Raw genomic sequence first — 17,992 nt, forward strand, 5'->3', positions numbered from 1 at the left:
AAACTTGATCTACCCCACTCGCTTCAACGTGTGCTAACTCAGTTGATAATGATACTTTAAATATCAGCATTGTTAACTATTTCACTGCTCACATCATCTAACAAAGGAAAAGTACCATATTATGAAAATCTGCAAAATCATTTCTGAGAGGCTGCTCATTTTGGATAGACCTTTAACAATATAGGGTGGGATTAAGTGCGAGGATGCACAACTGGATTAATTATCCAGACGGAGGTGCTGGGGACAGTGGTTCAGCTTTCAAAAGTTTGGGAAAAGCCAGTATAGGCAATATCTATGGAACTGGTAATAGCTTTCAAATTGGAATGAACTTGTTAGATTTGTTCCTTTGCATACACTTGGATTTATTTCCCCTAACATAGCACTCCATTGTGTCAGTGGTGTTGGGATGAAGGGATATAATGCAATTTATGTTAGATAAACAGTGAATGGACCCTTTATGAGAAAGAGAAGGGAAGACCCATAATGAGACTTCAGCCTTTTTCTAAGAAACAAAGGTTTCTCTGTAGCACTGTCACTCACACTGCTTGATTTTTTTTGGTCATTAAAATTAACTCTACAGCTGGGCAGTATTTGTTGTCCATAATAATTTTCACTATGTCGTTTTCTTGTTTAGTTAAAACAACTGGTGCTAATGAAACAAGAGCAGGTGAATTTGTGTTACTATGGCACCTGTTTACAGTGCAGAAAAACAGTCAACACAGCGCAAAAGAGAGAGAGAGAATATACTCTTTGTCAGGGATATTTCTATACTTTAATTCAGTTTTCTGTTCTCCCATCTAGAAATCTATTAAAATTGTTGTTTTCTTCTGCCCAATTGACATCCAGCTTCAACTAGGACCTTCTTTTAAACAGATAGAATAGATCTCTGGGTTTTTTAAATGTATTTATTTAATGTCTCATTTCTTGAAACCAAAAAAAGTAACGTTCAGGGTGAAGACTGATCAGATAGAGCAGAAGCAACTTCTCTCCAGAACATTCCCACTGCAAATATGAAACTGTGGCTAGATGGTTATTTTGAGCGTAGACTGAGATTCACAAAGAAGAAAAATACTGAAAGACTTATCCCAGCACTTCAGCAGGTGACTTGTCATTACAGAGCATGCTCTACCTCGTAATACAAAGTACACTCAGGCAGAGTGAAATCAAGGTCTCAAAAATCCCTACTTTGGAAAGTCCTCTAACCTCCTAATAAAAAATGGACTAATGATCAAGTAAACAACCAAACAAACAACTGTAAGGGCCTGAGTGGGAGGAGACAGGAGAAAAGGGAAGAGACTGCATGCTCTAACCTTGTGGATCCCTTAAGGTCACAGGCGCAGAGTAGCTGATCCACTCTTCTTTGGGCACTGGGATCTAGGAACTACAGGCCAGTCAGCCTCACCTCAGTCCCCGGAAAAATCATGGAGCAGGTCCTCAAAGAATCAATCCTGAAGCACTTACATGAGAGGAAAGTGATCAGGAACAGTCAGCATGGATTCACCAAGGGAAGGTCATGCCTGACAAATCTAATCGCCTTCTATGATGAGATTACTGGTTCTGTGGATGAAGGGAAAGCAGTGGATGTATTGTTTCTTGACTTTAGCAAAGCTTTTGACACAGTCTCCCACAGTATTCTTGTCAGCAAGTTAAAGAAGTGTGGGCTGGATAAATGCACTATAAGGTGGGTAGAAAGTTGGCTAGATTGTTGGGCTCAATGGGTAGTGATCAATGGCTCCATGTCTAGTTGGCAGCCGGTGTTAAGTGGAGTGCCCCAGGCGTCGGTCCTGGGGCCGGTTTTGTTCAATATCTTCATGAATGATCTGGAGGATGGTGTGGATTGCACTCTCAGCAAATTTGCGGATGATACTAAACTGGGAGGAGTGGTAGATACGTTGGAGGGCAGGGATAGGATATAGAGGGACCTAGACAAATTGGAGGATTGGGCCAAAAGAAATCTGATGACGTTCAATAAGGATAAGTGCAGGGTCCTGCACTTAGGACGGAAGAACCCAATGCACAGCTACAGACTAGGGACCGAATGGCTAGGCAGCAGTTCTGCGGAAAAGGACCTAGGGGTGACAGTGGACGAGAAGCTGGATATGAGTCAGCAGTGTGCCCTTGTTGCCAAGAAGGCCAATGGCATTTTGGGATGTATAAATAGGGGCATAGTGAGCAGATTGAGGGACGTGATTGTCCCCCTCTATTCGACATTGGTGAGGCCTCATCTGGAGTACTGTGTCCAGTTTTGGGCCCCACACTACAAGAAGGATGTGGATAAATTGGAGAGAGTCCAGCGAAGGGCAACACAAATGATTAGGGGTCTGGAACACATGACTCATGAGGAGAGGCTAAGGGAACTGGGATTGTTTAGCCTGCAGAAGAGAAGAATGAGGGGGGATTTGATAGCTGCTTTCAACTACCTGAGAGGTGGTTCCAGAGAGGATGGTTCTAGACTATTCTCAGTGGTAGAAGAGGACAGGACAAGGAGTAATGGTCTCAAGTTGCAGTGGGGGAGGTTTAGGTTGGATATTAGGAAAAACTTTTTCACTAGGAGGGTGGTGAAACACTGGAATGCGTTACCTAGGGAGGTGGTAGAATCTCCTTCCTTAGAAGTTTTTAAGGTCAGGCTTGACAAAGCCCTGGCTGGGATGATTTAATTGGGGATGGGTCCTGCTTTTGAGCAGGGGGTTGGACTAGATGTCCTCCTGAGGTCCCTTCCAACCCTGATATTCTATGATCCTATGATTCTAAGTACTGCTTACAATTTCTCAGCAATTGTTGAAATGTGATACAATAATCATGACCCTTAAATTTTTGAAGACTTTTGCTCATCGCCCATTAATTGGTATCCGATGGCTAGAATACTGGACCATTTTGACATGGAGGGGAAATTCCACTCTGATGTGCCTCAAACACAAACAAATTAATGGATCTGTATTCTCTCCATCCTTGTGCATTTCCAAAGGTGTGGGCCACATAAGTAGTCCGTTTCCTCCCTTTAAAACCTGCCTGCTGCACTGATTGTTTTGGGACTCTCCAGCCAAACAAAATGTTGGACGAATTCCCATCTTTTTACAAGAACAGGTGTTTTTAATAAAAGTCAAGTGACAACCCAAAGAAAACAAACTTAGCACTGGGCACACACACCCATATGCTAGAGGCAGAGAACTTAGTACAAATGTTAACACAAATCTCTTTCTAACTGTGAAAGGGTATCCACCTCACACTTGCCTTGAAGGGTTTAATGGAGGCCATGTGGGCCAATTAACCTACTGAGCTGAAGGCTGATAGGAAAACCCTCATGAAGGGAAGCTCACCTCTGTGGGAAAAGTGGAGCCGATAACAGAAAGGCCGCTGTTGCTAGGAAAGGGCAATCACTCCCTAGCAAGCAGGAGGAGGGCTTGAGAGCTGGTATTCCCAGAGAAATGAGGGGAACCAGGAGATTTAGGAAGCAGTCCAAGGACAGATCAGTGGGGGCTGGGAAATGATACCCAGATCAGCTAAGTTGAGGGTCCCTGGACTGGAACCTGGAGTGGAGGGTGAGAGTGGGTTCCCCTACCAGCCACGTTGCATAGATCAGGTACAGGCCATAAACAGGAAGACTGCCTGGGTCACTGTGTGGGAGGCAGAGAATTGAAGGACTGTACCCTGGAAGGGGGGAAACATTAAGTGACCTGGCCAGAGGGCTAAGTCATGAAGAGGACATCACAGTGTCTGGAGTGAGAGAGGGGCCACAGACCTGAGAGACACACAGATGGCAGAAGGGGGCAACCACCTTGAGAGCCAATCCCCAGAGCGACCAGGAGGAGGCTCCACCCAAGCAGTGAGTGGAGCACCCGGTGACACTAACCCATATTAATGTAATAAATCCCTATGCTTTGTTAATTATGAGATGGCAAATCCTGCATAGCCCCATGGCCATGGAGGTTCCCCCAGCTAAAGGAGCTTGTGCATTCTTCCTGCAGAAGAAGGTAGAGAGACTCTTTTGGGAAGGAAGTAGGGATGCATACACACTACACAGTACAAAACTCGTCTTCTTAGAGTTGAGGACAGAGGATCAGCCACAGTTTGGATTCTCCCCAAGTGGAAGAGTGTATTGGAGTTTCAAAAGGGTACTTTAGCTCTTTTCCCCATCGCTTCTCCTGCTATTCAGGCAGTGTTCCTGGACTTGGCCGCCTATATAAAAAGCTTTGGTGTAATGTTTACACTGCTACGTATTTAATTCCTCATGAAGTGAGATAACTTAACTTATTGTGCTACCAGCAGCATATGGATCATGTGTAACTGTGTCTTTAATAGGCATTTGTTTATCTTTAACTACTTGATTACTACCAAGCATTCCAGGTACACCCTAATAGAACACACCTGTTTCCAAACATACCAGGTACATCCTAATATTTCATTGACTGCAACAGAATGTTGTTAGTATAAGGAGCACAGCACATGAAGTAGAAGATCAGTAATTAAGGGGTTAAAAAAAAGGTCCATATAAAATTTAAGGGCCCCACTCTTTCTCTCTATCTTTGGTATTTATATGGAGCCCATCACTATAGTATTTAAGCACAATATTCAATGTATTTCACCTCACAAAATAAATAGTCACACAGGAAGACTGTGCGGTAGGATTTAAACACAGGTCTCCCAAGTCCAAGGCCAGTGCACTAACCACTGGACCATCCTTCCTGTCTGTCAAGGATGAGATTTCATGGGGATTACTTATGTGGTAAGGTACCACTCAGCATGAATAAGGGTGGCAAAGTCAATCTCTAAATGACTGGGGTATTTTTTTTTTAAATAGATTTCAGTGAAACGTTACAGTCATCCATGGAGCATTTGACATGTAGGTTGGTGATGGTGATTGTAAATTGCTTATAGTAGAGAGGCTACAAACACAGAGATATAATAATAAAGGAGGCTTTCAACTATATTAACTGGATACATGTCACCTCAAGATGGGATGTACAGATAAAATTTCTAGACACCATTAATGACTGCTTCTTGGGACATCTTGTCCTGGAACCCACAAGAGGAGAGGCAATTCTTGTTTTAGTCCTAAGTGGAGCACAGAGTCTGGTCCAAGAGATGAATATAGCAGAACTGCCCAGTAATAGTGACCATAATGTAATTAAATTTAACATCCTTGTAGGGGGGAAATACCAAAGAAAACCACCACAGTAGCATTTAACTTCATAAAGGGGAACTACACAAAAATGAGGAAGCTAGATAAATGGAAATTAAAAGAAAATCACAAAAGTGAGATGCCTGCAGGCTGCATGGAAATTATTTAAAAACACCATAATAGTGGCTCAAACTAAATGTATACCCTAAATAAAAAAAAATCAGAGAAATAACAAAAAAAAAATGCCACCATGGCTAAACAGCCGAGTAAAAGAGGTATTTTGAGGCAAAAAGGCATCCTTTAAAAATTGGAAGTCAAATTCCATTGAGGAAAGCAGAAAGGAGCATAATCTTGGCAAGGCAAGTATTAAAGTATAATTAAACAGACCAATAAAGAATTTGGAGAGCAACTACTAAAAGACAGGTGTTAGGATATAGATATTCAGGCCTGTCTGTAAAGGCCTATACTCTAAGAATTTAGGTGTATTCCTATCACTTGGCTAGTTAGAGGTATAAAAGAAAGAATCAAAATCACTGTCTGCCAGTGTAAGGGCCTTCTCTTACTGTGACAGTCTGAGGCCCTGTTCTTAGGCTAAGGCCTTTGGCTAAGCGACAGAGGCAGCCATAAGCTGGGAAGTGAATGGTCACATCCTCACATTCCAAACTAGTCACATTGAAATAAGGTGCTATTGGGCTGTTAGGAATTTAATCCTGTCCTTATAGTGCCTATCACCTCCAGAGAAAGGGAAGTGCCTAGAAGCTGTAAAAGGAAATTGAGGTTGATAGTTTTCTGTCTGGTAAGAACTCACTTATCCATAGACACAGCTGGGAAACTCTTATGTCTTTACAGATGTAGTTGTGAAATCCTCACTTCTGTATTGTTTTGTCATTATAGTTCCCACTTTGCTATTGTTTATTGGCATGGTCTCTGTCTGGTTCTGTGATTGCTTCTGTCTGCTGTATAATTAATTTTGCTGGGTGTAAACTAATTAAGGTGGTGGGATATAATTGGTTAGCTAATCCATGTTAGGATTGGTTAGTTAAATTTTAGTAGAATGATTGGTTAAGGTATAGCTAAGAATATTACTATATAAATTAGGGGCAAACAGGAAGTAAGTTGGGATTCGAAAATAAGGAAAAAAGGAACTTGTATTTAAGCTTGCTGGAAGTTCACCCCAATAAACATCGAATTGTTTGCACCTTCGGACTTCGGGTATTGTTGCTCTCTGTTCATGCGAGAAGGACCAGGGAAGTAAGTGGGTGAAGGAATAAGCCCCCTAACAACAGGAAAAAAATGCTGTTATGTTTTGTAAGTACATCAGAAACAGGAAGCCTGCCAAAAAATCATTGGAGCCACTGGACAATCGAGGTGCAAAAGGAGGACTCAAAGAACACAAAGCCATTGCAGAGAAGCTAAATAAATTCTTTGTATCAGTCTTCACTGCAGAGAATGGGCGTGAGATTGCCACACCTGAGCCATTCTTTTCAGGTGACAAATATGAGGAACTGTCTCAGATTGAGGTGTCAGTAGAGGAGGTTATGGTACAAACTTATAAATCAAACAGTAATAAGTCACCAGGACTAGATGACATTCACCAAAGAGTTCTGAAGGAACTGAAATATGAAACTGCAGAATTAACTGTGGTATGTAAGCTATCGCTTAAATCAGCCTCTGTACCAGATGACTGAAGGATAGCTAATGTAACCGTCCTCCCCCCCTTTTTTTTTTAAAGGCTCCAGAAGTGATCCCAGCAGTTACAGGCTGGTAAACCTAACTTCAGTACAGGGCAATTGATTGAAACTATAGTAAAGAACAGATTAATATGATATGTTGAGGGAGAGTCAACATAGCTTTTGTAGAGGGAAATCATGCTTCACCAATCTGTTAGAATTCTTCTGATAGTGTCAACCAGCATGTGGACAAGGGTGATCCAGTTGATCTAGTGTACTTGGATTTGCAGAAAACCTTTGACAAGGTCTCACACCTCTTAAACAAAGTAAGCAGTCATAGGATAAGAGGGAAGGTCCTCCGATGGATCAGTAATTGGTTAAAGGACACAAAATAAAGGGCCAATTTTCACAGCGGAGAAAGGTAAATAGAGGGGTTTCCCCAAGGATATGTACTGGGACCTGTGCTGTTCAACACTCATAAATGAGCTGGAAAAAAGGGAGGTAAACAGTGGGGTGGCAAAGTTTGCAGATGATACAAAATTTCTCAAGATGGTTAAGTCCAAAGCTGACTGTGAAGAATTGCAAAAGAATCTCACAGAAATGGATGACTGTGCAACAAAATGGCAGATGAACTTAAACGTTGATAAATGCAAAATAATGCACATTGGAAAATATTCTAAATATACATACAAAATGATGAAGTCTAAATTAGATGTTACCACTCAAGAAAGAGATCTTGGAGTAATTGTTCTATGAAAAGTGCAGCACAGTCTAAAAAGCTAACTGAATGTTAGGGCCCATTAGGAAAGTGACAGAAAATAAGACAGAAAATATCACAATTCTACTGTATAAATCCATGGTATGCTCATGCCTTGAATACTGCATGTAGTTCAAGTCACCCCATCTCAAAAAAGATATATTATTGTTTGAAAAAGTGCAGAGAAGGGCAACAAAAATGATGAGGGGTATGGAATAGCTTCCCTATGAGGACAGCTTAAAAAGTCTGGGATTGTTCATCTTAGAAAAGAGTCGATGAAGGGGGGATATGATAGAAGTCCATAAAATCACGAATGGTGTAGTGAAAGTGAACAGGGAAGTGTTATTCACCCTTTCACATAACACAAGAACCAAGGGTCACCCAATGAAATTAATAGGCAGTACTACTTCACACAATGCAGAGTCAACCTGTGGAGCTCAGTGCCAGGGGTTGTTATGAAGGCCAGAACCATAAATGGGTTAAAAAAAGAATTAGATAAGTTAAAGGAGGATAGGACCATCAATGACTATTAACTAAGATGGTCAAGGGTGAAACCTCCATGCTCTGCCAGTCCCTAAATTTCTGACAGTCAAAAGCTGGGACTTGACAACAGCTGATGGATCACTCAATAAGTGGCTTGTTCTGTTTATTCTCTCTGAAGCATCTGGCACCTGCCACTGTAGGAAGACAAGATACTTGGCTAAATGGACCGTTAATCTGACTCAGTATAGCCATTCTTATGTTCTTAATATGATTACATTCTTAAGCTGTACAATTTAAGACTCTTCCCCTGCACACAATATCCTAAAACCCTAAGCAGGAGTCTGCTGCTAGGAAAGAAGCACAGATGGAAAAAGGCATTCTTGGCCACTCCTTCAATTTAAGCACCTAAAATAGCCGAGCCCCTTTGTGAAAATGAGTCACAAAATGTGGGCCAATTCTTCCAACTGGAGGAAGTGTATATAATCTCAGCTATTTCCCCTGGTTATTTACTCCATCCTAGCATCATTACCTCAGACTTAACGGGACTGATTCGAAGCCAGCTAGCTTTCATCCAAGTGAACTGATGAGTTCTAATAATTGATTAAACATGGGAAGACCAGTCAACTGTATTGTCTAGACCCAATAAAAAGGGGAGCTATAGCCAAATGTCCTGCTGAAGGCCCCAAAGTTCACCTAGCCTACCTCTCTGGATAATTCCGCATATATACAGGAAGAAGGAGAGAATGCACAAGAGATCTCTCATGACAGATGTGTAATTACCCAACTCTGCCTTCTGTCAGAAAGGAAAGAACAGCACTATTCAGACTGATTTGGTTAATCTCTGACTGGGTCTATAATATAGCTGGTCTGAAAATTTTGAAGTGTTGACAAAAGCTAAAACAACAATACTTTGTGGTCTGTAATAGGAAGGCTGCTGACAAATCTCAAGGTATCAGCACAAACAATTCAATGTACTGTATTCAGCACATAGGTATATATTTTATAAACTGATATGATGGCCACATGTGTACACACTCCTATGACTCCAGAAAAGTGTCCTCCCCTTCCTGTCCCAATCATTAAGATCACTGCATGAGGCATGAATACATACACGTATGCTGCAATGTCCATGGCAGCAGAAAGACAGAGCAACCTTTTCCACTGCCACTCAGTTGCAGTTGGTTGCCAAGGAGTGTACTCAAGAGATATGCTATATGCTCTTTCTCCTATACTCTGAGACATCTCCCGCACTCCACAGTCAGATAGTTTTCTGTCCAGTAGCATCTTGCCAATCTGAAACATTTTGACACCTGAATTTGTGTAACAGAAAATAACCTTCCATTGCTATAGGTAGGGGTATCATTCCCTTTGTCAAGAATGGTCAAAATAATGTTAGCTATGCCATGCAATCCCTGCGGGTATTCAGAAAAGACAGGTAGTCTTTCACCTTTTCCCTACTGCTGACATGTCATTGACTCCAATGGGCCAACATGATAACTTAATACTGGCAAGGCAAACTTTCACTTCTCATTGTTTTTATAGAATGATCACTGTGTAAGCCCAGAAAGATGTCTGTAGTTAGCACTTAAACAAACAGAGATCACCTTAAAAAATGCTTCTGTTATCCTCTTTAGATGTACCTCTTGCCTGAATCAAATTATACAAACTAGTTGACAAAGTTGAGATTTGAAAATACTAATCTCTGAAGAAATAATAGAAAAAGTTAAAAAATACCCACCAGCGCACATCTCCTTAAGCAAGTCATAGATTAAAATACAAATTAAAAAAGCTATGAAGGAAGTTAATGACCCACAACATTTCTATGTTAAGTCCTGGGAACAGAATATGTTTCTAATACTACATTTTTATTTAATAGGCATTTCATTAACCTTTTAAGCCCAGCTCTCCCCCTTTTATTTTTAAGTGAGGATCAGAAAAAAAGTTTGCACTCTCTTTACTTCTTCATGATGTATAAAATGGTTTGGGGGGGGGGGGATTTTCTGCTTGTTCTCACATTAGAAGTATCAGATCCTTGTCTACCAGTTTTTGTCTGTAAGGAGGACAGCAGAAATTTTTAGTCAGACTGTTTTTTGGTGCTTCAGTTTCTTTGTTTTTGTTTTTAACACCTACTTAACTCAAATTCTTGGCAAATATTTTGGAGGAAAGACTTCAGCTGAGAGCTGAAAAACCTCCCCCTGCAGTTCTCCACTATCCTATGGGTCCTCAAGCAAAACCAGGGATCACAAAACCTGATGTTCTTTCTCTTTTGATAAATTTCACGAAAGCTTATGCTCAAATAAATTGGTTAGTCTCTAAGGTGCCACAAGTACTCCTTTTCTTTTTGCGAATATAGACTAACTCGGCTGTTACTCTGAAACCAGTCAAAGAAAAAAATCTTGCTACTCCAAATAAGGGCTATTCAATGCAAATTATGCATGCTGGGGGAGATTACAAAGATAAGAGGGCCTTGGATAAACAGATTCATTTGAATAACAATTGAAGTTGTTTTTACAGTATTTCCAGCTGTGACAAGAAACAGAAGTCCTGGAAATCTTGCCAGAAAACTAGTTCTTAAAAAGAAAAGGAGTACTTGTGGCACCTTAGAGACTAACCAATTTATTTGAGCATAAGCTTTCGTGAGCTACAGCTCACTTCATCGGATGCATACTGTGGAAACTGCAGAAGATATTATATACACAGAGACCATGAAAAAATACCTCCTCCCACCCCACTCTCCTGCTGGTAATAGCTTATCTAAAGTGATCACTCTCCTTACAATGTGTATGACAATCAAGTTGGGCCATTTCCAGCACAAATCCAGGTTCTGTCACCCTCCGTCCCCCCCCACACAAACTCACTCTCCTGCTGGTAATAGCCAATCCAAAGTGACCACTCTCTTTACATCTCTTTACATCATTTACATCAAGACTGGCCTGTCTCCCAAGATTTGTGAGACATCTTGGGAGACAGGCCAGTCCTTGCCTACAGACAGCCCCCCAACCTGAAGCAAATACCAACAACCACATACCACACAACAGAACCACTAACCCAGGAACCTATCCTTGCAACAAAGCCCGTTGCCAACTGTGTCCACATATCTATTCAGGGGACACCATCATAGGGCCTAATAACATCAGCCACATTATCAGAGGCTCCTTCACCTGCACATCCACCAATGTGATATATGCCATCATGTGCCAGCAATGCCCCTCTGCCATGTACATTGGTCAGACTGGACAGTCTCTACGTAAAAGAATAAATGGACACAAATCAGATGTCAAGAATTATAACATTCATAAACCAGTCGGAGAACACTTCAATCTCTCTGGTCAGGCAATTACAGACATGAAGGTTGCTATCTTACAACAAAAAACCTTCAAATCCAGACTCCAGCGAGAAACTGCTGAATTGGAATTCATTTGCAAATTGGATACTATTAATTTAGGCTTAAATAGAGACTGGGAGTGGCTAAGTCATTATGCAAGGTAGCCTATTTCCCCTGGTTTTTTCCTACCCCCCCCCCAGACGTTCTGGTTAAACTTGGATTTATGCTGGAAATGGCCCACCTTGATTATCATACACATTGTAAGGAGAGTGGTCAGTTTGGATGAGCTATTACCAGCAGGAGAGTGAGTTTGTGTGTGTGGTGGGGGGGGGGTGAGAAGACCTGGATTTGTGCTGGAAATGGCCCACCTTGATTATCGTGCACATTGTAGGGAGAGTGGTCACTTTGGATGGGCTATTACCAGCAGGAGAATGAGTTTGTTGGGGGGGTGTGGGTGGAGGGTGAGAAAACCTGGATTTGTGCTGGAAATGGCCCAACTTGATTATCATACACATTGTAAGGAGAGTGATCACTTTAGATAAGCTATTACCAGCAGGAGAGTGGGATGGGAGGAGGTATTGTTTCATGGTCTCTGTGTATATAATGTCTTCTGCAGTTTCCACAGTATGCATCCGATGAAGTGAGCTGTAGCTCACGAAACCTTATGCTCAAATAAATTGGTTGGTCTCTAAGGTGCCAAAGGAATTCCTTTTCTTTTTGCGAATACAGACTAACACGGCTGTTACTCTGAAACTAGTTCTTAAAAGAGACCAGAGGTCAGACTGAGCTGAATTAGAGCATACAAGCCCTTCTCCAGTAGCCCCAGACCAATGCTATTTCTGCAGACGGTCGTGAAGAGAGGCTTTTGAATCTGAATGAAGGAAAAAGAAAAGGAGTACTTGTATGGCAACTTAGAGACTAACAAATTTATTTGAGCATAAGCTTTCATGAGATGCATTCAGTGGAAAATACAGTGGGGAGATTTATATACACAGAGAACATGAAACAATGGATTTTACCATACACTCTGTAAGGAGAGTGATCAGGTAAAGTGAGCTATTACCAGCAGGAGAGCGGGGTGGGGTGGGGGGGTGGGGAGAGACACACCTTTTATAGTGATGATCAAGGCGGGCCATTTCCAGCAGTTGACAAGAACGTCTGAGGAACAGCGGGTGGGAGGCGGGGAATAAACATGGGGAAATAGTTTTACTTTGTGTAATGACCCATCCACTCCCAGTCTAGGCAGCTCTCCAACACCACTTTCTACAAGCCATTACCCTCTGATCCCACTGAGAGTTACCAAAAGAAACTACAGCATTTGCTCAAGAAACTCCCTGAAAAAGCACAAAAACAAATCCGCACAGACACACCCCTGGAACCCCGACCAGGGGTATTCTATCTGTTATTCAAGATCCATAAACCTGGAAATCCTGGACACTTCATCATCTCAGGCATTGGTACCCTGACAGCAGGATTGTCTGGCTATGTAGACTCCCTCCTCAGGCCCTACGCTACCAGCACTCCCAGCTATTTCTGAGACACAACTGACTTTCTGAGGAAACTACAATCCATTGTTGATGTTCCTGAAAATACCATCCTAGCCACTGTGGATGTCCTCACCCATAACTACTTCACATTTGGGGACAATGTATACCTTAGAATCATAGAATCATAGAATATCAGGGTTGGAAGGGACCTCAGGAGGTCATCTAGTCCAACCCCCTGCTCAAAAGCAGGACCCATCCCCAATTAAATCATCCCAGCCAGGGCTTTGTCAAGCCTGACCTTAAAAACTTCTAAGGAAGGAGATTCTACCACCTCCCTAGGTAACGCATTCCAGTGTTTCACCACCCTCCTAGTGAAAAAGTTTTTCCTAATATCCAACCTAAACCTCCCCCACTGCAACTTGAGACCATTACTCCTTGTCCTGTCCTCTTCCACCACTGAGAATAGTCTAGAACCATCCTCTCTGGAACCACCTCTCAGGTAGTTGAAAGCAGCTATCAAATCCCCCCTCATTCTTCTCTTCTGCAGGCTAAACAATCCCAGTTCCCTCAGCCTCTCCTCATAACTCATGTGTTCCAGACCCCTAATCATTTTTGTTGCCCTTCGCTGGACTCTCTCCAATTTATCCACATCCTTCTTGTAGTGTGGGGCCCAAAACTGGACACAGTACTCCAGATGAGGCCTCACCAATGTCGAATAGAGGGGGACAATCACGTCCCTCAATCTGCTCGCTATGCCCCTACTTATACATCCCAAAATGCCATTGGCCTTCTTGGCAACAAGGGCACACTGCTGACTCATATCCAGCTTCTCGTCCACTGTCACCCCTAGGTCCTTTTCCGCAGAACTGCTGCCTAGCCATTCGGTCCCTAGTCTGTAGCTGTGCATTGGGTTCTTCCGTCCTAAGTGCAGGACCCTGTACTTATCCTTATTGAACCTCATCAGATTACCTTCAAATCAGCAGCACTGCTATGGGTACCTACATGGCACCACAATATGCCGACATTTTTATGGCTGACTTAGAACAATGCTTTCTCAGCTTTCGTCCCCCAATGCCCCTACTCTACTTGCGCTACATTGATGACATCTTCATCATCTGGATCCATGGAAAAGAAGCCCTTGAGGAATTCCACCATGATTTCAACAATTTCCATCCCACCATCAACCTCAACCTGGACTAGTCCACACAAGAGATCCACTTCTTGGACACAGCGGTGCTAATAAGCGATGGTCACATTCCTATCTACATGCCTCCAGCTTTCACCCAGACCACACTACACGATCCATCGTCTATAGCCAAGCTCTACGATACAGCCACATTTGCTCCAACCCCTCAGACAGAGAAACACCTACAAGATCTCTATCAAGCATTCTTACAACTACAATACCCACCTGCTGAAGTGAAGAAACAGATTGACAGGGCCAGAAGAGTACCCCAGAAGTTACCTACTACAGGACAGGCCCAACAAAGAAAATAACAGAACGCCACTAGTCATCACCTTCAGCCCCCCAACTAAAACCTCTCCAACGCATCATCAAGGATCTACAACCTATCCTGAAGGATGACCCATCACCCTCACAGATCTTGGGAGACAGGCCAGTCCTTGCTTACAGACAGCTGCCCAACCTGAAGCAAATACTCACCAGCAACCACACACCACACAACAGAACCACTAACCCAGGAACCTATCCTTGCAACAAAGCCCGTTGCCAACTGTGTCCACATATCTATTCAGGGGACACCATCATAGGGCCTAATCACATCAGCCACACTATCAGAGGCTCCTTCACCTGCACATCCACCAATGTGATATATGCCATCATGTGCCAGCAATGCCCCTCTGCCATGTACATTGGTCAGACTGGACAGTCTCTACGTAAAAGGATAAATGGACACAAATCAGACGTCAAGAATTATAACATTCAAAAACCAGTCAGAGAACACTTCAATCTCCCTGGTCACTCGATTACAGACCTAAAAGTGGCAATTCTTCAACAAAAAAACTTCAAAAATAGACTCCAATGAGAGACTGCTGAATTGGAATTAATTTCCAAACTGGATACAATTAACTTAGGCTTGAATAAAGACTGGGAGTGGATGGGTCATTACACAAAGTAAAACTATTTCCCCATGTTTATTTCCCCCCCCCACACCCCCGCTGTTCCTCAGACATTCTTGTCAACTGCTGGAAATGGCCCACCTTGATTATCACTACAAAAGGTCCCCCCCCACCCCCGCTCTCCTGCTGGTAATAGCTCACCTTACCTGATCACTCTCCTTACAGTGTGTATGGTAACACCCATTGTTTCATGTTGTCTGTGTATATAAATCTCCCCACTGTATTTTCCACTGAATGCATCCGATGAAGTGAGCTGTAACTCATGAAGCTTATGCTCAAATAAATTTGTTAGTCTCTAAGGTGTCACAAGTCCTCCTTTTCTTTTTGAGGATACAGACTAACACGGCTGCTACTCTGAATCCTGTCATGAATGAAGGAAGCGCTGTCTGATTGACTATGTGAATAGCAACAGTGGGCCAAATCCTGGATACTAAGGTCTCCAGGGTAGGCTACACCTGTCCTAACTGGTCACTTGAGTATTCTCCCAACATGAATGAATCTTCAGCTGGTATAAAGCTGGTACAGCAACTCTAGATAGCTAAACCATGTTAGACAGCAAAGGTGTGTTACTTTGCTACCACAGCCACTCATTCTTCCTTTTAGGGACCATAGTTTAAGCCAGATTTTGAGCTCTACAGGGCAGCGATTTGTTTACACAGCACCATGCATTGTGTCTAGGATGAAGCAGAAACAACCACAGATACCTTCGAAATTCATCCATCATTAGTAACAAAACCTTAGGGTATGTTTACAGCATCCTGGCCTTTTAAATAATGTAGTGAGCTTGTAATTATTTAAACTGCAAGTTCTTTGGGGGCAGACCTTGTCGTCTTACTCTTTGGTAAGCACCTAGTATACTTTTACTGCTATATAAATAATAATCATAATAATAACCTATACCATCTGTGACCTCCCAGTACTCCCACATACTTTGTAAGGAGGTGATTAGGGCATGTGGGGAAGGGAAGTAATTTAGACTGAAACAAACATCTGGATACTTTGCCTTATTTTATTTATTTGGGGCCAGACTGTGATCTCCTTACTCACGTTAAATAGTGCCTTGCACCACTGAGACTACATGTGGAGCAAGGTACTATTCAGTGTGACAAAGGATATGGCAATCTGGTCCTTGTGCTAAAACAAGGGGAACAAAGATTGAGCATTAGATGTGTTTCAGAGTAGCATGTGTGTTACTTAGATCTGTGTTACTTACGGTTCAGCCTCGATGCTCTGATCAGGAGCTACATAGTTGGCAGGGATGTAGCCACAGAGCTTCTGTCCAGGCCACGTTGATCCACTGTCCAGGAGGAGGCTAGCATACCACCAACCGTCAGGAGATGCATCTAGCACCTCGAGTTTATCCCCGGCTCGGAAGCTCAGGTCCTCCTTAGTGCGGCCCTGATAATCAAACAGTGCCACAAACTTGTAGTGGTTCTTGGGCTTCTGCTCACATGGTGGAGGCAAAGGAATTCCAGTGCCAGCTCTCACAACTTTCTTTGTTGTTATCTGAGAAGTATTGTCTGTCTGGTAGTCATCTCCCACCCAGCCCTGGTTATCTTGGCCCGTCCCTGTCTTATAGCTCTCTCCCTGTCCTCCATCACTCTCTTGGAAGAGCCATGGGGCACACCGCTGCATCCAAGGGCAGTATTTCCGGCAAAAGTTCCCCATGCTGCTCCTCTGTTTCTTTGTGGTTTCTTCTCTCCTCCTTATTTCTCTCTTGTTTTCCCAGTGGCAATACCTTTATACATCCTTTTGCATTATCATTTTAGTTCTTTGCAAGATATTTTTCCTCCTTTGGTACAAGATTAAATAAATTTTGCTGAAGCTGGAAACTTCTCTCTCCAGAGCCCCAACGAGAGCTCCTTGCAGGCAGCTTCAGACTCAGGAGTGATACCTGAGCATTAAAGTGCAATAGTGCATGGGAAGGAATTGTTTGCTTCCTCATCTGATCAAGAAAACAAAAAGAGAAAGTCTTTGGCCCAAAATCTGGGTGCAACAGAAAATCATTGATCTTTTTGTCCTGCCAGAAGAAAAAAAAATGTAAAAATAATTAGGAATCATTAGAAAATCTTAGTGTTGACTCTTCCCAAGTTGTACTGCTTCTGATCATTCTTTTTCTTGTCCCATCTGAGTGCCTGCTCTGTGATCAGCAGTGAACCTCTCTTCACATTCTAGCTCTTGGTAATGAGTAACCAATCTGGCCAGCCTGTTGTTTTCACAGCCTGAGACGTGGCCTCCCTGAATATTTTTATTTGCTTCCTCATTTGCTTTGGTTTTTCTTCTCACAAGTATGTGAGTAGGATTTCCAGTGTTCCTCCAGTGCCCCCACCTGGGAGCACACCCGCTGCTGCTTTCAACATGCAAGCTTACATAGCTGTATGTCAGGGCTTTAGAAATCCCCTTACTGCGCCTGAAGTTCTTGAACTAGGTTTGGCACTTTACAAAAGGAAAAATATTTGTTTGTTACAGTAAAAGTCATAGATTTTAATTCCTTCCTCATTCTTTGGTTTAAAAATTAAATGCACTAGCCAAAGAATCATGTTACATTGTTGAATTGTACCAGCCTTTCAGGATAAATAACTATTATACTAGAGAGACAAGGCAGGTAGGTAATCTTTTATTGGATCAATTTCATAACAATATCCAATAAAAGAAATATATATATATACACACATGCACTTCACCCGCCTTGTGTCTCTCATATCCTGGTACCAGCACAGCTACCGCAACACTGCTATCATCTAGTCAAATAGCAACCCCAGTGGAAACAGAAAAGCTGTTCTCCCAGTTAATCTGCATTTATAAAACAGCCATCACCATAATATCTAGGCACTATATGGTATTTGGGCCAAAGAAGCACCTCAGACCAGATTCCTCATTGTGCTGAATAACACTTTGTGCTAGCAAAGCCTTAGAACATCGCCACGTTGCAGGAAATCTCTGGGTTGTTTCTGCAGGGAACACAGGAATTCCAGGGTGGGGAAGAGGCAGATTGTGCATGAGACGGCATAG

The 17,992-nt window shown here is 42.5% G+C and overlaps 1 protein-coding gene across 1 annotated transcript in view; it reads right to left on the reverse strand.

The window, feature by feature from the left end:
- FRK (fyn related Src family tyrosine kinase) overlaps positions 1-17,143 on the reverse strand; it is an 80,345-nt gene extending 63,202 nt beyond the window's left edge. Inside the window, exon 1 of the mRNA XM_084622049.1 lies at positions 16,194-17,143. Coding sequence (XP_084478175.1) covers positions 16,194-16,648 — 455 coding nt within the window. The 5' untranslated portion in view covers positions 16,649-17,143. The remainder of the gene's footprint in view (positions 1-16,193) is intronic.
- Between the last annotated feature and the right edge of the window lie 849 nt (positions 17,144-17,992).

Source organism: Lepidochelys olivacea (genome assembly GCF_965140295.1).
Source record: "Lepidochelys olivacea isolate rLepOli2 genome assembly, chromosome: 3".
Lineage (NCBI taxonomy): Eukaryota > Metazoa > Chordata > Testudines > Cheloniidae > Lepidochelys > Lepidochelys olivacea.